Below are 25,588 nucleotides of genomic sequence, written 5' to 3'. Positions count from 1 at the left end.
ATGCGAGTGAGATCCAGCAACGCGTTACTGGGCGGCTGCCTGTGAAAACCAGAAAGCGACAGCCGAGTCTGGAATCCAAGATGGCAGCTCTGAATATAAAGAACACTGCCACATGTCAGAGAGGAAGACGTCGCTGAACTCCATGGAGGGGTATTTGTTTTTCATATGTTAATATTTATTGTTGTGTCTGATTTGAATTTTTCAATCTCTGTGGAAAGTCCTGTTTAACAGACACAGAAGACGATCGAGATCATTGTTTCAGCCCAGCTTACCTCCTGCAACCTCTGTCAGGTTATCATTGTCTGTGCCCTCCGCCTCCTGGCCAAGTGACATTTGCTCCCACCACTGGCCTATGTAACAAGTTTTTTATTAACATTAGCTTCATTAAACTTTATTTGCCACGTACTTGCCTTCTCTACTAATAAAAGTTCTTCTAAAAGGCTTTAATGATCTCCAAATGTTTTTTCTAGAGAGGTGGCAATGCAGTTAACATTAATAAATGTGGAGAAATCCTTACCTTGGGGCTGGAGGAGGCATTGGTCATGCTTCTAAACATCTCCAGAACTGTTCGCTGCTTCAGAACTTTGGTCTTTTTCTTGGGCACCAGGCTGTATGTTCCCATTCGTCGCTTCTTTTTTCGAGACACCGCAGCAGCTATAATACAAGAGACACACAGAGGGCTCAAATATTTATTTACTGCGCTTAACTCTCGGTAAATCTGCTAACATTCTGTAACATATTTCAAACAGAAATTGCTACACCAGAATAAGCACCTATTAGATTTTTCTCCTGGTTCAGGCCTGACATGTGAACGAGCACTGACAAAACACAGTAAAAAAAAAAAAATATATATATTTATATGTTAACTTGCACATGTGGAAGGTTATTAGAGGCATGAAGACACCATAAAAAATAAAGTTCTTTCACAGGATGGGTTAGGTTAAAATCAACTAGAAACATACATTAGTTTGACCATTATAATTACACTGCACAACAATTTTTGTGAAAAGCTTCCTGAAACGTTTTTGCTGATTGTAACAGGTACCTGGTAGGTATTCCCAAATATAGCTTTGGTTTTGCTGCATCACGTAGGAACTCTGAGAAATAGACAATTAACTGTTTACCGGCAATAACGTATTTAATTGTGTTTATGTATCTAATACGCTATTGTGCAAAGAATTTGGTTATATCATCTTGGCGGCTTTGAAAAACAGAAACGTACCTGGTGACAGCAAGCAACATTCCTGCGGTCTCGAACCCAGCAATTCGGCTTTTGCCAGACCCAAATCTCTGACCAGATCGTTAATATGTGGATCGCCTGAGGAGCTTGGTTCAAAATCCGAACCAATGTCACTGCCAGTTCCCTGCATTGCAGTTTCTTCATCTGGTTCGTCTAAGGTCCATTCCCCTGGTGGTTTCGGAATCGGAAGACTGTCGTCATGCGGCACGGGTCTCATTGCTGAAGGCAGATTAGGGTATTCAATTGACTTCTTGTTCTTGGCAGAGAAACCAGACACATTGGTCAAACAGAAGTAACAGTCCGTCACATGGTCTTTCTGTTCTCGCCATATCATTGGGACAGCAAACGGCATTGTCTTTCGAGTGCCTCTGAGCCAAGCTCTCAGACAGACGGCACATGTCGCACAACAAATGTGAGGCGCCCATTCCTTGTCTTGAACACCAATTTTACAGCCGAAGTACAGATGATATGCTTTCTTCACAACAGCAGTCATTGGGCGTCTCTGATGAACAAGCGTATACTCGCCACAAATATAGCAGAATGTATCGCGGCTGTTACGACATTGACGAGACATATCGACCGACACCAATCGTCCTGTAAAACGTCTATAACATCTAACTTACTTGTTACAGTGCTACTGAGGCAATGCTATATTCTGAAACAATACGTACACACTATAATGTCTATATTAATCCAATGAGCAGCATCTGTGTATGCAAGCAACTTTTATAGCCTGCTGAGACAGTGTCAAGCTGGCTCCGGCCTAACTTCCACAGAACAGCTTCCAACCTGGCCTGATTTCATGCCTGGATATGCCCAGACTGCACAAAACATTGCTCATAGGTCTCTTACAGAAACAAAAAGTTTTGGACACAAATATAAGGAGAAAAAAATGACAAAACTGTAGATTTCAATGAAACGGTATGCGATGGGCAAATTTGGAAGTGATTTTCGTGATCAGCAGCCAAAATTCTATGAGGAACACCCAACAGTGTTCAAGAAGCAAAAACATTGTTGTGCAGTGTTACTGGAAAACTCCAAACAGCAAGATACACAAGTCAAAATCTATTTATGTAAATGGGTTTACCTTTCAAAATATAGGTAATTCTGATGGGCCAGTCTCATGATTCACACTCCCTTGCAACACACATGGGTCAGCTAGGTGACCATAATATTTTGCAGTTTAAAGTTGTTCTTTCCAGTGAGACATTTCCACTCCACCTTGCTGCTAAATTACTATCCTACAGGCAGTCAGGCAACACAGGAAGCTAAAAAGTTGATCTAGGAAATGAGTAGTTATACTGGAGGCAAGGGTATGTCAAATCACAAGATTTGCTGAACAGAACAACAAATCTTTCGGTCCAACAGCTGACGTGCACATAACATTTACTATTCAACAGCATAGCAAACAAAGTTGCTAGAGCCAAAACCAATGTAAAAAAAAAACCCCCCATAACAACTTTACAGTAAAATCAAATGTTTTTGTTCAATCATTTTTTTTTCCATCCAGATATAAGAGAAACTCAATTTCTACAATGTAAATTATACTACAGAAAGGTGCATCAACAGGATACTGAGATCCGAAACATCCGCAGAATACAGTAACTATGGTTTACACAGCAGTCCTTCTGTTCTTGACACATGGTAATCAGTTTTGATAATGGTTTTATAAGCAAAATGTAAGGAGAACACAAATTCAGATTCCATTGTGAAGGTTGCAACGGGTAACAGGTAAAACAATGAAAGGTTTCGGAACCAAGTGTTTAGCGTTAAGTGCCAGAAGGAAAGTAGCAGAGGGGAAAGCAGTGACGGATGTTGCCCATCAAGACTGGGGTCTTTGGGGTGAGGCCCAGGTATCGGACTACTACTTATAATTATAAAATGGCAGAACTTAGGTAGGATCTTTAGAGTCTGAGAATCCTTATGAAAGGTAGGACTCCCATGGCTTCCATATTTCCTGAAAGTATATCATATCAGTTTGTACAGCAATAGGTTTCTCAAAAAACACAACTTGGGAAACGCAGTGCTTGACTTCTACAAATGGTATTAAAGGGGACATCACTCTTTTGGCTTCTGTGAGAATATGGGTGACCAGCTTAAATTGGTTTGTGTTTTGTTTAAGAGGGTTTTGTAGGGATCCTGGAGGAAAAGATGTGCCTGTAACTGTGTAGAGCAGTTGATATACCCTAGTCCTAGTTTAACCTTTGGGAAGTCCCACCAAATATGCCATAAAGAGCCCTGGAAGCAGAACGGCAAACTGGTGTTAGCATAAGAGAGCATCAGGAGGACCAGATACCAGCGGAGCCACAGTTTATTAAATTGGCCTCAACAGCCATCGGCCAAGCTCTTAGCCATGGTGACCCAAATTACCACGGTCAGATTCCCATTTCAGCATGTAAGGAGGAGAGGTATTTTGAAACGGTGCAAGCAGGGAACACACTAAAGAGATCAGGCTCGTTCAAAGGCTGTGAGGGAGGACACATCTTGCGTGTTGGAGAAAATATTAAAATTGAAGGTACTGGAAATCATCTCCAGGTTTAAACCTTTGTTAATTCTGATGTGGAAGGATATAATGCCCAAGGTCTGCGAGGAAGTGTTTATTAACCAGACAAGGTTTGGAAGGCGATGGATTACTGTAGCCTGGTAAGAACATCCAGGATAGACAATACAGGGAGGTGTGGTGAAATGAACTTATGGGAGGGTTTTCAGCAGTCCCCTATTCTTCAGGAATGTTTGGAGTAATTGGAAAAATAACCTGAGCCTGTGTTGCTTGGAAGGAAGCCAGGGCAGATTAGGTGAAATCAAATTTTAAAGTGTCTTCATGTCTACATAACTGCCATCCACAAATTTAGTGATCCGATAATAGCTTACGTGTGTCAGCACTCCTCTCCTTAAATTGTTACCTCTGAGCAGGGCAGGAGAGCTTCCATTGTGTATATGGAGCCTTGTCTGGCCGGCCCTGGCAAGAATTCTGCTTACAGTCAGCATAATGTCATGGAGGGGGGTAAACAAGACATAGTTTATGCATGAGTTAGGGTACCGTGCTTATTAGCTCTTCCTTCTCTCACCGAAAGGAGAAAATCAACTGTCTGGATTTAGTGATTGCAAACCCCCCCCCCCCACATTTTTACAATGCCACACCCCCCCCCCCCACATTTTTTATTTGACTATAGTTGTACTTTAAGCTCTGTTTTAAAGAGAACATATAGTTTAATATATATTTCATTTTTATATTAAGTACTAAAAAATGGAATCAGGTAAATAATAAATCCTGCATATGATTGTTTAGTATCTAACACTTGTAGTCAGTCTTTCCAAGATTTTAAAAAATAACTTATATGATATACAGAACGCTGAATGACTCCCCCAGACTCCCAGCTGAAAAAGGACAGGATGTATTACTTCATAATACACAGGCTGTCATGTCAAGAAGCAAGCATGGTTTACAAACTTTCATGGATACACACTGTATTAAAATGTGTATTCATAAAACAGAATCTATACAAATACAGTTCTTTCTCTGTAAAATCTTACCTGACTGAGCTTTTGCCAGCGCCGTGCTGCTCTGACCCTGAGGTAGAAGCTCTTGTAGTGCGTTGGGTGGAGGCTGCGTTGAAGGGTCTGCAACCTCTAAACTGTTTTTGGGTGTGCTTTCTTCCTTGGCTTCCTCTTGTTCTGACAATTCTTGGGAGTCTTTATGTGTGGGCTTGAACACAAAACAAAAAGGGAATTATCCACAAAAAGCAGAGAAAAGAACATTTGCACCTTTTCTAACTTCTTTGCTGCTTCAGGCAGCAGCGCACACAAGCCAGACTAATATTTCCCTGGAAAGATTTCTGTCTGGCAAAAAAAAAATACACAGTGATGTTACACATAGTCGACAGTGAGAGGGTGCTAATCATGCTCTAGATGACAAAAGCATGAACAGACTACAGGAACATGAGAGTCTGGCATAGGCTAAAGAGAGTTTTTCCTTAAAGGAGAACTATGGAGTCAGTGTTTTCCCCCATAGTTCTTCTAACGGTCAAGGGAGGACACAAACTGGTGTCCTCCCGTGACCCAAAGCTCAGTATACCGTGAGCTACAGCTGGGGATGCACAGCTGGATAAATCACTCTATATTAGGGCTGTACCCATAAATCATCACCCTGGGATGTACAGCTGGATAAATCGCTCTATATTAGGGCTGTACCCATAAATCATCACCCTGGGATGTACAGCTGGATAAATCGCTCTATATTAGGGCTGTACAGCTGGATAGATTGCTCTATATTTAGGATGCATCTGTGCTATAAGCCAGGAATAATCACTGATTTTATCTGTGCCATACATAAGTGATTCTGGATGGACAGTTGGATAACTGGTTCTATATTTAGGCTCTCTAATATAAACTAATGGCTCTAGATGTACATATGGCCATTTAAGCACAATTATAATATATTTATAATTATGATTGAATAATTGTATGGGTCTGCCCCCACTGGGGCAGTGATAAACCACTGATTGGAGCCTGTGATGGATTTGATGACAGATACATATCATATCTTAAGGCGGCACACTGCACCTCACAGTGATTTTATAAAGGGTTATTTGGTTCTTGTCAGCCTATCCACAACACCCTATCTGGTTAAGCTTTCTACCTAGCTATACAAGAGAAGGCTCATTTTACTAGCTAGAATGTATTATTTGCCATAAGGGTCACTGTTTTCTGCTCTCAGCACTGAAGATAACAGTTGTGGAAAATAACACATGCATTATAGATCAGTTAATTGAGACAACAGCACCAACCATCCCCATAGATCAGTGAATGGAGTCTATAGAACACAATATCCCAGAGATTAATAAACTGAGGCTACAGAATAAAACATCCCCTATCTTGCAAAGAGGAAATAAAAGCCCAAATCATGGAGAGCAGTACAAAAATGTATTCAACTTCAAGGAATGCCCCATTATGATTTCTAACCAGTATGCCCAAGATGATCTGGACACCTGGCTGTTCATCATCTTATCTGCAAACCAAGAATACTTATATAAGTTGTGTCTCTCCTTCATGCCCTGCTGTAATAGTCTCTACCTTCTGAGAAAGCTTTCTACTAGAGTTAGAACACGGTGGTTGGCTGTGCTTCCACTGACCCACAATGAGTTGAGTAGGCCAGTCAATTCTTCTGCTCCCACTAAATGCAGCACTCCTACAGAGGTTTATGAAGCTGAAAGTGGACCTTTACCCATATCTTTAACCACTTCCAGCAGGTTCACGTAAATGTACATCCTCCGCTGGAAGTGGTTATACCAAGAACACGGCTCTACTGTACCATCTTAAACAGCCGGCGATTGCTGTTTAAATACAAGTGATCCAGCATCTATACAGGTGCCGGATCTCTTGTACGGTGCTGTGTACTTCACCACCCCTCCGCTGCCACCGGTGGAGATAGATAGATTGGAGGAGAGATCGGAGGCTTCCAGCCGCTGATCTCTCCTCCAATCACTGAACCCAGAAGTGATGTGCATTGAATCACTTCCTGTGTCACTGGGCACAGTCTCCGGCTCCTAGAGCCAGGAGAAGAAGCTGGCGAAGCAGATCTCTGCTTCCTCAGCTTCTTTGGGGTCTGCAACCCCTAATGTCTCCATTCAGACCCCTGATGTCTCCATAAAGAGGACCTGTCACATTATATTTGCTATTACTTAGGGGGCTCGTTAGTCCCCTATGCAATAGCAATAAAGCTGAGCGTAAAAAAAAATAAAAAATGTGTAAAAGCTAAACAAAAAAAAATGCAAAAAAATGTTTTTTAAAGTCACCTCTGCTTCCTCAGGATCACATCATTTTACACCTGACATGTCTATGTTATTATTAATCATCATACATAGAGGGATGCATTGGTAGAATGAGATTTTTCAATGGAAAGGTCCGCTTTAAGGGATGCTTCCTGAAGTCAGCTCATTCATATCCATAGACCCCAGTCTTCACTGGTCAGTATCAATGTGAATAACACTGTTGTAGAGAGCCGCTCATTAGTGTACAATAATGAATGTCATGCAGAAAGTAAAATGAGCGCTCCAAATATATACACAATAGCTGTGCCTCATTGAGCGTGTTAAATAGAGAAATACAGAAGCCAGAAAATGCATCTCCTTCCTTTAAATTAGTGAGACAAATGTATATTTATACAGCAAGCAGGCTGGCTGAGGTAATGGAAACATTCTCACCAGGCCTACTGGTTGACTAGCTGATGAGCCATTTAGAATAAAAGGTGAGAGATACAGTGTGCGTGTTTGACCCATGCTAATATTTTATCAGTTATATTTTGAGGTATCTTGATACTGTGTATGCTTTGTTATCTTTCCTGTTACTTTGACAGCTCAAACTGCAATTGATATTGAATAATGGGACACTTGGAATGCCAAATTTTACAAAGCACACTGGGTTTTCCTCCTCTCTGATGTGCATTGCTGAACTGCCTTCTGCCAGTCCTTCTGGCACATTGAGAGGGTCCATAGACAATAAGGCTCTGTTCAGCTAGGTGCAATAAAACAAAAGAGATAGAAGGCAGGTCTGACCGCCACCAAGCAGTTTACAGAGTTAAACAAATCAGTACATATGTGGGTGGGTGGCGGGCATGATGTTGCAGCAAACTGAAATTCAGGCACAATGGTTGGTTTATGGCTGGATATGGATATTTATATGATAGACTTGCATTGACATAAAATGGTCAGCAAGAGGAGCTTCTACATGTAATGAGCAAATGTGGCTTCCACTATGTACAAATAAAAACAAGCTTTACATAGAACCCAGGATTCTAAATCGGTAATAGACAATTGCATTAAAGTTTACATTAAGCTGGTTTCTTTCACATGCATTTATAAAGACATAAGAATACAGTTTCCATCTAAACTTTTGCTACAGTTGGAAAAAGTGTGATACAGTAAGCTCCCCATTATCCGGCATTCAAGCAACCAGGGAAAAAAAACCCGACATAATATGTCCTATATGGAATATGATTGTTTTTGCCTGTTGCTTGAAGACACTAAAAATTTTGGTTTGCAACTAATTAGATTCCATGGTCGGCAGCAGAATGTAAACAATGGGGAGCAATAGCCAGCCTGCTACTGGCTATATCAAATTACAATAACAGGCTGGCTATTGCACCTGCCCAATGAGCAGAGGAACGGACCTGAGACAGAACTTTCTCAGTAAAGCTGAAATATGAAGTGGTGGTGTCACCCTACGGCTGTACAGTGTGACAAATGTCTCAATCACAAGTTCAACTGAACAGATTACAACTGCTTTGACAGGTAAAACATTACCCACATACAGTCATGGTCAAAAATATTGGCACCCCTGCATTTCAGTCAGATAATGCACCACTTTGCTAAGAAAATTGTGGCAATTACAAATGTTTAGGCATTGTCATTTTTATTTCTTTTGTTTGTATTATGACACAAAAAAAGTGGAGAAAAAAAAGCCAAATCTGACACATCCCACGCAAAAATCCAAAAATGGACTGGACAAAATTATTGGCACCCTCAATTAATATTTGGTAGCACAGCCCTTGGAAAAAATAACTGAAATCAGTCGCTTCCTGTAACTATCAATGAGTTTCTTACACCTCTCTACAGGAATTTTGGACCACTCTTCTTTCGCCAACTGCTCCAGGTCTCTCAGATTGGAAGGGTTCCTTTTCCAACTGCTGTTTTGAGATCTCTCCAAAGGTGCTCTATGGGATTCATGCTGGCCAGTCCAGTACTCTCCAGCGCTTTGCCTGAAACCATTTCTGGGTGCTTTTTAACGTGTGCTTTTTGTCATTGTCCTGCTGTAAGACCCATGACTTCTGACAGAGACCCAACTTTCTGACACTGGATCCCACATTGCTTCCCAGAATTCTTTGGTAGTCATCAGATTTCATATTGCTATGTACACCGTCAAGACATCCAGTGCCTGAAGCAACAAATCAACCCCAAAACATCAGTGAACCTTCACCGTGTTTGACTATTTGTTTTCTTTAAAGGCCTCACTTTTTCTGAAAACAGTAGAATGATGGGCTTTACCAAAAAGCTGTTAATTTTGTGTCATATCAATACAAACAAAAGAAATAAACATGAGAATGCCTAAACATTTGTCATTGCAACAATTTTCTGCGCAAAGTGGTGCATTATCTGACACATGCAGGGGTGCCAGTATTTTAGGCCATGATTGTGTGTATTCAACTGTTTGTTTAGCTATAGCCCAACATCCTGTGTTGCTGCTAACCTAAAATGACTCCAACTCTTCTAACACAGTCTTACCGAATTGCAGCCAGTCTTCGGTAGGGTTTTCCGTGCTCTGTGTATTTTCAAGTCTGAGGCAGGAGAGTCTGTTAGCCTTGGGCTGTCATCTCTGACCTGATCTCCCGCTTGTGGTGGTGTTGGAGAAAGGGATGGGGGTACGTGTGCACTGGCGGATGCCTTAGCTTTGTTAGCTGTTCCTGGCAAAGTCTTTGCGGCGTGCCCGCTCAGCGGGGAACTAGAGGTCCGTAAAGGCTGTTGAAGGCCAACAGATTTGTTTAATATGTACCCGTTGCTCCCTACTACTGAAGTTTGTACAGGGTTATTAACTTTCAAAGGGTGCTGTTGCCGTAGGTCTCCAGTGTCCCGTTCACAGAGGCCATTTTCCGCTACCCAACATGTTTTGTAATTCGAGTCCGGATGTGGATTATTGGTGTTGTCCTGTGTGTGCTCCTTTGAGTCACTCTTGTCGCAAGAGCCATTTGTATCACCGACCCGCTCCGGCAAATTCTCATCTCCGGCCATGGCATCGGTCACTAGAAAACAATCAGTGTTACTCACACACCAAGGGAGACTGGCCTTTTAGGCCAGGTGCACACTTGGGCAATATTGGGATCGCGTTTTCGTGTGCGGTTGCACGCAGCGTTTGCCGTGCAGCCCCATTGATTATTAATGGGGCTATATCCGCGTACATTTACCTCTTTTCGCGACATGCACCGCACGTTTTTTTCAGCCGCGATTGCACAGGTGGAATCGTGGCGGAAAACAGTGCAATCTGCCTGTGCCACTGGCAGTGCCATTCTTTTCACATTCTTTTGCCACTGGCAGTGTCAATCTGCCTGTGCCACTGCCATTCTTTTCTAATGGCACCCCAGTCGTGACATTAGAAGAGAATGGTGGTGTGCGATTCCGTGACTGCTTGGTTTTGCCATGCGGTCACGGATCACCCAAGTGTGAACCTAGCCTTAGAGTCTGTGGGCTGATCTCAGCTGCAGTTGGTTTACAAACAATTCATTTTTATTATTACACTTTCACCCTTGTCAAAACTAATTTTTGTTTTGTTTTGAATAGAATGGGGAAGAATTAAAACCTCTGTTTATTTTTTGTCAGGGTCTCTGTTGGGGAGTTTTCCCTTCATTTCTTGTCAAGGCAATCACTAACTTTTCTACAAAAATCAAACAGATCTCCTGCTTGGACAAGCACTGTCACTTGGACAGAATATATATAATGGGAAATGTATCCAAAGGGACAACACCTGACAGGCGATCCAACATTTTCCCACTCCATACAAATCAAAAGAATATCAGGTTTATTCACTGAAAGGTGAAGAGTTTGGAGAAGTGAACAATCTAGGCAAAAAACATTCTCCAATTCAGCTCACTTTCCAGTTCAGCTATGTTGTCCTAGATTGTTCACTTCTCCTGCCTTCTCCAAACTCTTCACCCTTTTGTGACTAATCCTGTAAGTTTGGTTAGATTTCTTTCTTCTGCTGGCATATTTATATACAATTACTGTTTTGGAAGGCCAACAATTTTGGTTTAGTGTTTAACGTTAAGCTAACATGCTTAATTAAGAATTTCAAGCAAAGAATAAGTCAGTTAAACACACAAAAATTAAACGGGTTTAGGAAGCAACTGTTAAAGACTGTTCACATTTTTAAAAATGCCTGTATGCGGCAATGTTTTGTAAGTTAATGTGTAATAAACAGCAACAAATAGGTCACTCAGATGAACAGTAAATGCATAAAAACATGTGTGTGTGTGTGTGTGTGTGTAGTAACACTTATTTTAGGTATTTAATTACAGCATGTGCATAGGGCTCTAACTGCCTTAAAGTAGTATTAAACTCTCAACTTTTTTTTCAATATCGAAGCCAGATCAAGTATACATTGCCCAGCAAAGTATTTCTTTACATTTCTGCCCAACCACTAACAGCCATTAGGTCTCCAACTCCCTGAACCTTCTGTCCATTACAAGATGAGAAGGGACAGAACAGTCCATCTACTCGCATCTGTCCATCTACTCGCTTGGGGGAGAGAGGAAGGAGGAGCTGGGTAGCAGCTTGCCTTGCTTTGCCTGCGTGTTTGTGGAGACACAGCTTACTAGCACACACAATGGTGGCTCCATAGGACCCTGCAAGGGAAAGGAGCCGCCCTATAACAGGATACCAGTACCAGCGCTCAGGGGACCAAATGATCTTGCAGGAAACTAAAACTTTTAAACATAAAGGAGCAGCATCCATTGGACATGATTTAGCATTTGAAATGACCAATGAGAAACATTTAATATTACTTTAAGTCTCTCTTTAAAATCTCTCTCCATAATTTTGGACAGCAAATGTGATACAGGCTGGCAAAACCTCTGAATTAGCTGGGATGGGCACTGCACATTGCTGTCATCCTAACATGTTTTTAGACACGGTAGATGGAGTTTACCAACAATGGTAATCAGTCCAAAATATAAATTTATGTAAAAAGACCAACAGCACTTCTGCCTTGCAGCACTGGGGGCCCTGGTTCGAATCCCGGAAACCCGGTTTCCTCCATATACTCCAGTTTCCTCTAGCACTCCAAAGACATGCTGGTAGGTTAATTGGCTCCGCTCTAAATTGCCCCTCGTGTGTATGCATGTGAGATAGGGACCTTAGATTGTAAGCTCTTTGAGGGCAGGGACTGATGTGAATGTGCTCTAAGTAAAGCGCTGTTTAAATTGTTGGCACTATATATATATATAGATATACACATACACATGTGTAGTATATAATGTATGTAATCTTGCATGTTTTTATATTTGATTCATTTTTTTTGCCTGGATTCCCTTTTTCTCTACTTTCTGTTTTCACCCTGCAGTGCTCTATGCTGGCATAGCTGAGTGACAGTCACAGCTATTATTACAAATATCCTTAGACTTGTATGGCAGAGGAAGAGAGGGGGTGGCTGACAAGGTCTGTTACAGACCACTGATTGCGGAGTACGCTGGTTGTACCTTTAATGTCTATTGGACTGCACAGCCACTATAAGAACAACACACTGAACAACTCCTGTAACAGGAATATGGAGGTTGCAGTACAATGTCAATTTGACGGTACATCTATATCTGTGACTTCAATTGGGTCATCAAAACTGATCAAATGGATTTGGCCACCTACCGTCTTCCTTATTGTTGGTAATATCTTTGAGCAAATCCTTCCTGGACTCCGCCTTGCCTGTGTTTACACGCTGCAAAAAAAACAAAACAATTATTAGAGGCGTTGATGGCTTGCTCACTTATTTAAAACTATGTTAGACTTTACTTGTTTTCACCTGAACGTTTCATGTAAAGGAATGTTCCTTAAAATTCTAGGTACAAGGCCAACAGTTGTACACACATAGACACATGACACCGTTAAATAAAAGATGCACAATAAATTTTACTCTAGTCACCAAAAATATTTATGCCTCTTAAATTTACGCTGTCTCGGATAAAAAAAAAAAAAAAAAAAGACTTATCAGTGACCATAAAAAACAATGTCATGTTCCTAATGCAGTTAAAGCAGTAAGCCTGCAGTAAAAGAAAGATAAAGATTCTGATTGGCTGCAATGGGAAATCCCATATTCTTCTTAAAATCAGTCCTCAGGAGCAAACAACAGGTCTAGTTTTTCCAAGTAAATTCTACATAGCACCACAGCTGTGTTTTTAATATCAGACCAGCAACATAGAGAATATGTGACTGCGTTCATAGACCTTGAAAACTTTACCCGACAGTGGTATGACAATAATAATGAAATTTTCAGCATTTCAGGCCAAGCTGAAAATCTTTTTATTTAAAGAGATTTTGGACTGGACAGTTGGACTGGACACCTTTCGTGATAAAATATGGAAGGTACTACTGCAGACTCCTATTAAAAGAGAACTATGAGGGGCTGGATTCCCCCCCTCCCCGCTCCGATAGCGCTGACTGGCGGAACGGACGGGAGAGGGGGCGGGTACAGCTGGCTCTGCGCCTCTAGATAGGCAGAGCCAGCTGTGGGCGGATCCGGGCATAATTGTCGGGATACGCTTCAGCTGCGGCGTCTCAGTATACCGCGAGCAGCAGCTCGCGATATACTGTGGTGTCTCAGTATACCGCAAGCTACAGCTCGCGGTATACTGAGCCTAGGGTGACGGGAGGACGCTAGTTTGTGTCCTCCCGATACCCTTAGGAGAACTATGGGGAAAAGCCTTAACCCCATAGTTCTCCTTTAAACTCCTAGTTGCCCGGCTATCGGATGTCCAAGCCATGGACTCAGAAGATGCACGCCACACACATACACACACACACACACACAGTCAGGGAGCTAGCATGTTCAGAAGGAAGCCAGAAAAAGGTAGAAAAAAGATACTTGCACCTTGTGTCGCAGAAAAAAAGATACTTGTTCCTTTTTTCTGCTATACATGGCGCACCGCTGGCATCCACAGTGCGATCGATGCACACCTGGGCGACTCCTGACTGTGCGGCAATCTGCGCGGAATCGTGCACGATTGCCGCGCGGTGGGGTGTCGCCTAAGTGTGCACCGGCCCTTAGATCCCATTTCCGCGCTACAAATCGCTCAAAGTAGCTCGTCCAATGCATTTCAATGGCACTGTTCACATATCACAGCTCAATGTCGCCTCAAGCTTGCCGCTGGAACATGACCTATTTTTCCAGCAGATTTTGTGCGATTTGGCCCCAATAGGCTTTGATAGACTGCCAAAAGAAGCACTACATAGCACGACAAAATGTGCACTGTAACTCAATGTCGCTCAGCTCCAATGAGCGCTGAAAAAACGTTTTTTTTTTAATGTAGCTCAGTTTGAATGGGGTCTTAGATATGCAGGTTCTGCTTCTTGCTTTGCTGTGCTACACAGTACTTGTACTCTAATGTTCCCTGTCACAATGCAAGTCTTTGAGCTCAAAGATTATTTGATAACAATTTACTTCCAATGTGGATAATATCTTATCTCAGTTGCTAAAGGGGGAGGGGGAAGGAGAGTAACTGCACTGAGACAAGGCTCCTTAAAGTGGCTAATCTATAAATAAATGTTTGTTAATACTGTAATGCTGCGTATCAAGAAAGTGCCAGTTTATTATTTATCATATGTAATTTTGTTCTACAAGTACATAAATCTGGTGTGAGGCAGCAGTATGCTGGAGATCCAGCCTGCTGCTCTCAAACAGAATGCAGCAGTCCAACACGTTCCCTGAAGAGTGCTCCAATCAACAACCCTCATGCTCCCTAAGCAGCACTGTTCATTTGAGCAATGCACAAACACTCTTTAGTTCTTGTTCAGTCTGACTTTATAAGAAAAAAAAATGTGCATTAAGAGACATGGAATGAAGTAATTAAGGTACACTGGGACTTCCAAAAGCAGTTCGGCTGAAGGGTGGGCAGCACAGCAAACAAAATGCCAACAAGCCCACAAAAAATAATAGGTTAACAAAAGGGGCGCAACAGAGCCCACAGAACCATGTGAAGAACCCAAAGCTGACATCAGATGAGGTCTAAACATCCACCAGGTAAATCCTAATGAACATGTGAACCAAAGACCATATGTCAGCCTTGCAAATCTGAGGCACAGGTATCTGATGCTAAAAAGACAAGGAAGCACCAACTGATCTTGCGGAGTGTGCTTTGACAGTGAAAGGTGGAAAGCTGTACTGATGTCTACAGGCTTGAAGGGTGAGGTGCTTAAAAGGAGAACTATGAGGTGAGTGCTTTTCACTCACCTCATAGTTCTAGCCGACCTGTGACAATGAGACTGTCACAGGTCGGCTCAGTAGATCGGGAGGTGAACGAACACATCCCGGCGTTCGCTCACCTCTCCGGGGTGTGCAATTCCTTTCGCCCAACACCTGGGACATGCAGTTTTTGAGACTGGGCAGGTGTTTCTTTCTCTACATTTAGCCCTGCTGCTCGTTTTGTACAAGTGATCCGTGAGGCTTGTACAGCCACCCAGATCACTTGTGGCAGCCCGCTCGTCTGTCCCTGAGCACTCATTTGCCAGCACCTGACTGCGCTGACCAATGAGAAGTGCTTCTTAGCACTGTTAAATACGGTTTTGCTTAAAATAATTTTTTGTATCACAACAAGCAGATTACCATGAGGGACAAATAAATTGGCCCCCCGCTTTAGTCTTTGGACATGTAGTAATATGTGACCATTTTTTAAATATATGTAAACCCTATTTGTCAAAGTGCATTATTTGTAATACCTCCTGCCTTTTCTAATCATGGGTAATCCCAATTAGGATTTTGTACTTATTTAAGGCCCCGTTCACATATAGCGAATTGTCGCGCGATTTCCGCCGCGATATCGCGCATTTTTGCCGCGCGATATCGCGAGAAGTCGCCGGCCAATGTTATTCAATGGAGCTGTCTTAACTCCATGTCGCGCGTCGCTCGTCGCGGTCGCAAGTCGCTTCTACCGGACCCTTTTTTCGGCGGATTTTGCGCGATTTTGCTTTTTTTCTATGGAGCCCGACGGGGAAGGTCGCGCTACCGTCGCTGGATCGTCGCTGGAACGTCGCCCCGAAAGTCGCGCTATCCCGGCCGTGCGGATCCGCTGCAAAAGGTATGTCGCTATATGTGAACGGGGCCTAATGCAGTTTAGGTTTAGTTAGGTTGTCATTATTCAAATGTATTTCTTCAAATGTTACATTTTGTATTAAGCTGCAAGACTATTAATTGCATTTTTTAGTTTTTCTGTAGGTCTGTGACATGTCTAAGGAAATAGATTAAAATGAAAAACACTGATCTCAGATTCAAAGCTGTTCCTATAAAATTGTGATCGAACCTACAAACCTGTTAATGTTGCCAGGTACAAACTCATCCTATTGACAGCTAAAACATTATGGTCAGAAAGGCCCCTTTTCCTCGTTTCTATTAGACCTGCCCCCACTTAAAAAAAATACTGCCTATACATGCCCCCCTCTATCCCAACCAATCATTATTGAGTGAGAAACTTTCATCATATCCAGCAAATGCACCCATCCCTATTGTAACTGCTGTCCTCCCAACATGTACGATCTAAGCATGTTTGGGCAAAGCCCTCTTCTACTGGTGACTTAAAACACAACAACAAAAATAAAAATCTAAAAACAAATCTGAAGCATAGATGCATTAATGGCCATTTATAAATAGAGGATGAAAATGCCATCAACTGCATTTTGCAAAACATGAAACAAGGTTATGCATCTACATCCAAACCTGAATATTATATGAACAGTCAAATGTTACAGCCTGTGCACAAATTACCCATTCTTCCTTGATATATTGTTGCCACTGACAGCAACACAAAAAAAAAGGAAAATAGCTTTCCTCAACTTTATTTTGTAAAGCAAGACTTTAATTACCCCCAAAAGCAAAAATCTTACACTACTTCCTTTGCAAAGGGCCAGTATTAGCTGCTTTGTGGGTCAGCCCAACCCCCACCCAGCAAATATGTCTGCTGACAGCTCAGACCCAACAAAAGCCAACTGCAGAACACTGTCTGATTTCACAATAAGAGTCCTCACTACCTTCCTCCCACTGAACAAGGCGTAACCAGACCTTCTGTACTTGCTGGCTGCAGATCAATGCTCACAAACAGCTTCCATGGTCAAAATGCAGCTCAGAGGTGGCCTGCCGTTCTAAATCTTCAAGAGGAGGGACGCAGGGACACAAAATGCAATCTGCAAGCATGGAGCCTTCCTCCAGTGCTGCCTCGTGCTCTGACACAATGTGTAAAGGAAGTCACATTAAGACAATGCTAGACAGAGTAGGCTGCTTGCATGCATCACATAATTCATGGACTTGTTGAGACAATTTAACCCAAAGTATACTACAACTAAACCAAGCAGCCAGAACCAGTACAAAGCATGAAATCGAACATCTACCAGATTCAATACCACAGATGACAAAACCACAGCAGACAATACTGACTAGGAAACAATCTAAAAGGGCTGAAGTCAGTCTTCAGGGATAAAAACAAAAGGACGAAGCAATACTCACAGTCTTATTAAAGCTTTAAATCAAGACAACACAAAGATTAAGTAGTGTTGTAAACTTTAAGATTGCAATGTGTACATCTCCAATTCTGCCAATTTTTGTTATCCAGAAATATAGTATAGAATTTGGTATCCAGAAATATAATTACTAATAATACTTTTTCAGGATATGTAAATGGGTTGTGGGGTCAGGAAGGATTTCTTTTTTGCCCCATGAGGCTAAATTGGCCTCAGTTCCCAAAGGGCTTTATGTTTTGGTTTCCAAAAGTACTGGAACAACTGTAAGAGGTTAAATTTGGTGGACACTTGTCTTTTTCACTTCCTTTGGTATCTGTTATAAACCTGACCTAACAACACTTGTTCCAAGAAACTGAAGGGTCAGGTATGGACTTGTTCTGATAACACATGTAGCAAGAAATCGAAGGGTCAATTACAGACTTGATCTGACAACACTCATATCAAGAAAGTGAAGGCGTCAGGAATAGACCTGTTCTGACAACACTCGTACCAAGAAATCGAAGAGTAATTTATGGACCTGATCTGACAACACTCGGATCAAGAAATTGAAAGGCCAAATGCAAACCAATCAGATAACACTCAAACCAAGAAATCGAAGGGCCAGTTACAGACCTCATCTGACAAACACGCCTACCTAAAAAAATTAAAGTGTCATTTACAAACCTAATCTAGCAACACTCATACTAAGATATAAAGAAATCAGTTAGGGACCTGATCCAACAACACATTGGTTCAATTACAGATCTGATCTGACTACCAAGAAATGAAAGGGTCAGTTATGGACCTGATCCAACAACACAATGGTTCAATTATAGATCTGATCTGACTACCAAGAAATGAAAGGGTCAGTTATGGACCTGATCCAACAACACAATGGTTCAATTATAGATCTGATCTGACTACCAAGAAATGAAAGGGTCAGTTATGGACCTGATCCAACAACACAATGGTTCAATTATAGATCTGATCTGACTACCAAGAAATGAAAGGGTCAGTTACGGAGGTGATTTGACAAGGAACAGTTACAGCCCTCTGCCTACTTATTAAAGCAATAAAGCAATTCTGTGAAATTAGGGACAGAAACCCTGCAGCCAAAATGTAGTGTTAGCTGTGGCTGCCAGACTCCTGGACTGAGCTGACCAGCCCCACAATAAATAAAAGACAATTATATACACACACACCCTCTATTGTTGAGTTGCATTTCAATCCATTCATTTTGAATGGACAGCATAATGAAGAGCAGGGTGTTGTTTTGTGAAATGACCCCAAGGCACCCACTACAGATATTGCCCAACAATACTCAAGATAACTGATCATATTTGCATTCCCAATACACCACACAATGGACCTGCATTGTGGTACACTGGGGGCTATAAAGTGGAGGTCCGTTAATAAATCCGTTATGGTACTTTGCTAGCCCCCAAAAAAGGGCTGCCCTAACATAATGCACATTAGTTTGCAACATAAGGCGTACATTCAGTAAAGCACCACAAACAAGTTAATCAGGCCTTAAACTTATGGAATATGGAGGTGTCACATCCCTGCCCTAAGCCTGCTGATTGGATAGTGACCAATAACCAAGAACACAAATTTAGGCATATATACCTGTTGTGTTTAAAATATACATATAATAATCTTTACTGAAAAATTGCATTTAAGTCCAAAGTAAAAAAAAAATTGCCTTTTCATTTATGGTAAAGTTAGAACCTCTGTAAGGTTTCTACTACTGTCTTTGAACCTCTGTGACATATGAACAAGGAAGGACAATAGAGTGTCACTAGGACATTCTGTGCAAAACAAACAAAAAACATTTGGTTCCAGCTCGGCTTTATGGTTTTTACATCTGCGAGTTCACAATGGAGATGTGAACGCAATTAGATGTTGATGAACATACAAACCACTGTAAGAGATTTTGATAGGAAAAAAATAGACTGGCTAGGTTTGATTTTTTTTGTACCTGAATCTTGTGTGAATATGTAAGTCTGGAACAATAATAAAGATCATTCTTAAAACCGTGCATCTACCAAAACAAACTGAGAGTTTTAAAACCGGTGATAGGTGGTAGCAGCAACAGAGCAAATAGTGACCTAAATGTGTTTGTTCCTTACCTCCAATCTAATGTGTTTTATGTTGATGAGAATGGAAACTGCTGGACAACTTTACCAGCTGCTTTCCACACTGCCCTTGCCTAAGGCCTGGATACCAATGGGCCAGTCTTTCTGAAAATGTCAACAAAACTGGAAGGCATATCATTCACTATAACAATCATCACCGATCAAAGGGTGAAAATTGATTTTATTGTCTTTTAGTGAGTTTTGTATAATTGTAGGCTGACTCAAAGTAATTTAATTAGCAGCAGACATGTTTTAGACTGAAATTCTAAACAATTGTCTGCATCAATATAATTTCTTTCAAATGTTTAAAGGCAGAGAATTATGGAAAATCATTTTGACCAATATTTCCCTTTTTAAGCAGCAGTCATTGTTTTATATTGTGTATGATGCAATCATTGTTCAGTTTGCTGATCCTTACAACTGTGTCAAAGGGATCTTAAAAATGGTTGGCAGCAAGGTTCTGATCAGCCTATGAAGCTCCATGTACAACGTGAAATTCAGACTATGCTACAGAACTTGGTCTCCTCCTCAGTCTTCACAGCCATCTGAAAGCAAGTCTGGGCACATTAAATGCAAATGATTATGATAAATAATTGCTCGGTTCCACAGAGGTCTCACACAAAAATGCACGCACCACACTTACTTGTTGGTTCCCAAGAATCAGAAGCTGGGCTAAAATAAACAGCCTTGGCCTTACAAAACTGTTCCCAGACAGGCCTTGAAACCTTGTACAAAAGGATACAGCAAAGGAAGAGAGAGCACCAGTGTTCCCAGGTGTGAAAAAACGGGCTTCGGCCTAGTCAAGCAGTCCCTGAAGTCTTCTGCTCTGTCATTAAAATCATGCCTGGCCTTTTTTTCCTTTTATTCCTTAGGATTGCAATGAATTAGATCATCAACCACCTCCCCCTACAGGCCTCTCCTGAGCATGCTCAAATAACACACTGCCATTTCTTCTGTGCAATGTTTACAGAGTTGATGACCGGCCATACTCACACAACCAGCTTCAAACCTGCAAAACAATAAGTTCTCAAAACAGCACCTAGGAAAAAGAAGTCTCGCAGACAGCTTCTTAGATTGACAAACTTCCCTAATTCAGAGCTGTGCAGTGTACGATGTATATCATATTTATTATAACGTATACGTCTGTGAATATTTACTGCCATGTCTACCTCTGTCTCAAGCAGCACAAACCCTAAAAACAAATGTTAAAAGAAAAGAACGGCAGACTACAAGCTCATCAATTTAATCTACTGTTCGAAATATCTCTCATTTAAGATGATACATAACTGCTGGCTCAAGATAAAATGATGCAGATGTACTGATACCTTAACTAGTGATCTGGTGGATCTGAAAACCTTTATTACTAGAAGTGTATCCAAATTTGTCCTCTCACCCAATTTAAGGTTATTTCTATCAGGTTGAATGGAAGTGTCCACATCTAGCATAAGATCTGAGGGCTTTACAAACCAATCTGCAATAAGTTCTTTCAAAACGAGAGTGTTTTCACATTATATGCATAGCCCATGAACACTAATATGTTTCCAGCTATCTCTTTTCAGTGCAGGTTCAAAAATGCTGAGAGTGCAGCAATACAGACAGTTGTATTTGACAATTTCATGAATCGATCCCACTGTACAAATGCCTGATATCTACATCCTGTAGCTGGTTGTAAATTTCTTCCTTTTCCTACGTATAAAAATCCTCAATTACTATTATGTTAAAGTCTAGAAGCAGGAATGTTTTTAAAGTAACTGTAAAATATTACAAAAACTGAAACGACATTCAGCGTTCAAGATGTTTGAACAAAGCACAAATATTATAAAGCCTACACGTGTAGATAACGGAAGGTAATCCTGCCTTCCAGCAGGCTAAGGAAGAAAGAGTGAATGCCGAGTGAAAAAGGAGAAGACCTCCTGGCGAAATTTCATTATTTGCCTTAAGTCCCGTGAGCAGTAGACCCCCTTGTGAACACCAGAGAAATGGCCTAAAGAAACAACAAAAATTATGTGACAATGCCTAAAAGAGGAATGCTGAAATTAAATAGGAAAATGCTGAAAATCTGAAAATGAAAATACAAATTATTAATTAGAAGCTAAATGGAATTATTAAAGTAAATAAAATATTTGAGAAGGTTTACTTTTCAACTTGCCTGATCTCTTTAGACTGTAACAGAAAGAAACAATTACAAAACCTCAAGCAAAAGATCAAATGTGGCTACAGTACCCCACTGGCCAACAATCGTGTATTGGTAGCCACCTTGTAGATAACATAGCGATTACCACAGTATATATCCTACAGCAAGCTGAGTATATTTACATCTGGAGACCCCGAAAAAAAAAAAATCACTCTGTTAAAGAAATACCAATAACCATTTCAAAGAAAAAGAAATCACTGATGGGCACATGGCCTTTAAAATGCCAACAACCTCCCAGAAATGGCTTCTTGTAGGACAGAAGAGGCCATCTGTGACCTTTTTGAGCAGCAGGTTAAATATGAACATTGATGCTGCAGTCTAAAAAAGCCACATCTACTGAAATCCTTACAAAGCAGGATTTAACGTAAACATGCGTCACGTTCATGTCACAGCTCTCAGGATGAACTTGAATAACTACAGTCTTGACATCCAGGCCTGTTTTAGCCCCCTCCTACTCCTTCCTGCTAGAGTTTGCAAGAGCACATTACAATGAACACAAAGAGACAGGAGCAAGATGGCTGACAGAAAGACTGTACCTGTGTTATGGCCTGGTAGACAGATCAGACATTTTGAGCTGACAGTCTGCAATGTCTGAATGACGGAGCTCCCTCTACTGATCAGACATGGGGCATGGAAACCATTTAACAGAGCTCAGATCAGCAGCCATCTCGCAGTCTGAGCTCACCTCATGGTCTTCTTCAAGAGGCACCCTCATGTAACAATTGCTGCAGCCTCAGAGCTCTTCTACACAGCAACTTGCGCTCATCTCAGCAGCCTCTTGGAAATGTTTGGACAATGTTCTGTATTAGCAAAGGTATAAAGCAAGCTTTCATCACCAGGCAAGAGACAGAGCTCAAGTTAAAAAAAAAATATATATATCTTACTGAACCGATACATTCAGGAGACAGCTCTGCCGTGTACTTAACAACTGCTGGTTCTGATGTTTAATTTAAGCAGTGCCAAAATGAATATAACAAGCATTATCTGCTGTTTTTCATAAGCCTACGCATCTTCACAAACAGGACCTTAGCAGACATGTGTTGGCCAGTGTCTAAAATCTCTCTGCTGAAAAGGATGTGCAATATGACATTCATCTAACGTCTGTGGTCATTTCTAGAGGTTGCAGTTATATCTAGTAACAGTTAAAACACACTTCTAATTTAACTCTTCCTGAATTGTATCTGTCGCCAAGATGTGGGTCTTGAATCCCTTTAAGAAATGTGGACATGTACACTAAGATATTTCATTAAGGATCACAAACCTGGTTGCTTGAACAGAAAAGATAACCTATAACCTATAGCCAGAAAGGACTGTTCAACAAGCACAACCAGCTGATCTCAAACTGAAAGCACCAATTCAAAGAAGAGACAATTTCCTAAAAGATAGGAAGATTATGGACGGGCCAAGAGAGCGAGGCCAACAAGGTCCGAGGAGGCTTAGCATGACGTAACAAAAATAACAGTACAAATGAATGTCAAAAGTCAGGAGCCGGTCATTCTAACCTAGAAGCAGACAGACATGTTAAGAAGAGCGATAACATACTTATTATGACAAAAGGCTCAAAAAAACAGTCAAAAGCAGCCATATATTTTTGTACATTCTAGCTTCATTCAAACATTCACTTCATGTACATAAAACCTTTGTGGGATCCATTACAAGAGATTGTTTATAAATTCACTAAATTAGTCAGGTCATAAAAGAATAGTTAGTTAAGTTAACAATTTAATAATCAGGATTTGTTTTTTGGGGGCGATTTTAAACTGGAGTCTAACAAGCCAGTAGTGTAATTAAAAGGTAGTTCATCTATCTATTACCGTCAGCAATAATCCCAAAAAGTCAATTTATTCTATGAAGAGACAAATGTTCTTCCAACAAGGGTAAAATGTTCAAACATATACTCTTAAATGATGAGCCAACATGCTGCCCAGAGCAACCGTTCAAATCATTTTGTTTATTTTATAATGTCGTCTGTTCAGACTGGATGAGAGAGGCCCACGAGGCAGATGCACAGGTGAAAAGACAGACATATTCTGGTGCAGAAAATAGAGAAGGTCGTTTGCAGATAAAAGCAAAAAAATAAAGAAATCTGTTGGATAAAATTCTATGTTAAGTTTTTATATTCCCTTATGCACAATGATACTATGTTCTTTTAGACATTAGGCAAATCTTAATGCCATCAATGAAGGTTCCCTACTACACGCTGCACCCCTGGCTGTCACACATACAAATATGTCTGCTTGTACATCGCACCCAGTGAAAGCCCGAGCTCGCTGTGGTGCCTCATCAGCAGTTTAGGCTGCTCCTGCTCCAATGACAGATAGTTCTTAAACACTTGTTATTACAGAAGGTATAAAGGGGGGGAGGGACGCAATGAAATGCCATGGAAACTGCAAGCAGAAGACTTATGCCCTACTTTTGCAAATATAAAAACATACAATTAAAACAGACCGGTATCTATAGCTCTGCAGAATGCAGAGACCGTCTACACGTGAACAAAATGTTATACAGGGGCCGATCTCAATCTGCAACCAAAACCGTCCAATCACTAAAGAACCTCAGTTCAGACACTAATATATATAATTTAATGTAATAAAAACGTTTCAAAAAAGGTACCCATAGCAACTGGATGAAGATCACAACATAAAAATGTTTTTTTTTTAATTTATTTTTTTGCCCATGATTATAAGAAGAACTGTAAACAGACCTTACAGCATACCTGGACCCTCACCTTAACATTCTCTAATCATTGAAATGTCTCCATCTATGCATTTCTAGTCACATAACCTATACTCCTACACTGGCCAAGTGGTCTATGCCAAGTGAAAGGACTAGAGCTCAGGAAGAGGCTCTGAGTTACAGGAATGTCCTCACCGTGACCAATGTCATGGCACTGGAAGGGTGAAGCATACCAAGATTTGATGAACTCTCTTGAGAGAGAGAGAGAGGGAGAGAGAGAGAGAGCTAGAGGGAGAGAGAGAGAGAGCTAGAGGGAGAGAGCGAGAGAGCTAGAGGGAGAGAGAGAGCGAGAGAGCTAGAGGGAGAGAGAGCTAGAGGGAGAGAGAGCTAGAGGGAGAGAGGGCTAGAGGGAGAGATAGAGCTAGAGGGAGAGAGAGAGAGCTAGAGGGAGAGAGAGAGAGAGAGAGAGAGAGCTAGAGGGAGAGAGAGAGAGCTAGAGAGAGCGAGAGAGGTATAGGACCACTTTCAAGAATTGTACTGTGACCAAAAACCAGATTGGCTTATAGGCTTATAACAGGTTCACCACACACGTTACAAAACACAAACTGACCATGCACTCCATGACAATCTCCTTCAGATTCACCAAAACGATGCAATATGAGGACCCACCTAAGCTATCCAATCAATCAGTAACCAATCAGACAACACAGTATAAAAGAGATTGTACAGTCTGACTGTAATGTGCGTGGTGAACTTAGGTGAAGAATAATACAGAAATGTTCATTAAAAGGCACATGCACCAAAACAACAGAAATAGTTTAAAGAACTCTGGTTCTGGATGAAACAATCTTTCAAGGAAAAGCAATCGATTAATCGAACTTAATAATCGGCTAACTAATCGATTTTGAAAATAATCGTTAGCTGCAGCTCTACAAAATACATTTCTACAAATTCTCTTGTGACCTGTAGAGATAACTATGCCATCGTGCAGAGATAAAAGCAGCTTTATGGGACAGGTTAAAATGTTGTATTTATTTATATAAACCTTACAACCAAAAAAAAAAAATGTAAACTTGCATTTAACTAATAGTCTTTTTTAATTATA

General features: G+C 41.1%; 1 protein-coding gene across 1 annotated transcript in view; it reads right to left on the bottom strand.

Moving 5' to 3' along the window:
* EHMT1 (euchromatic histone lysine methyltransferase 1) overlaps window positions 1-25,588 on the bottom strand; it is a 124,831-nt gene that overhangs the window by 56,278 nt on the left and 42,965 nt on the right. The window contains exons 2-5 of the mRNA XM_018565416.1: window positions 12,646-12,715; window positions 9,520-10,034; window positions 4,775-4,946; window positions 518-654 (exon numbers count right to left, since the gene is read on the bottom strand). Of these exons, the coding sequence (XP_018420918.1) occupies window positions 518-654; window positions 4,775-4,946; window positions 9,520-10,034; window positions 12,646-12,715 (894 nt within the window). The remainder of the gene's footprint in view (window positions 1-517; window positions 655-4,774; window positions 4,947-9,519; window positions 10,035-12,645; window positions 12,716-25,588) is intronic.

This window comes from Nanorana parkeri, unplaced genomic scaffold (assembly GCF_000935625.1).
Source record: "Nanorana parkeri isolate BGI_ZX_2015 unplaced genomic scaffold, ASM93562v1 scaffold845, whole genome shotgun sequence".
Lineage (NCBI taxonomy): Eukaryota > Metazoa > Chordata > Amphibia > Anura > Dicroglossidae > Nanorana > Nanorana parkeri.
The sequence above is the reverse complement of the archived record's forward strand: the minus strand, read 5'-3'. Positions and strand labels throughout refer to the sequence as shown.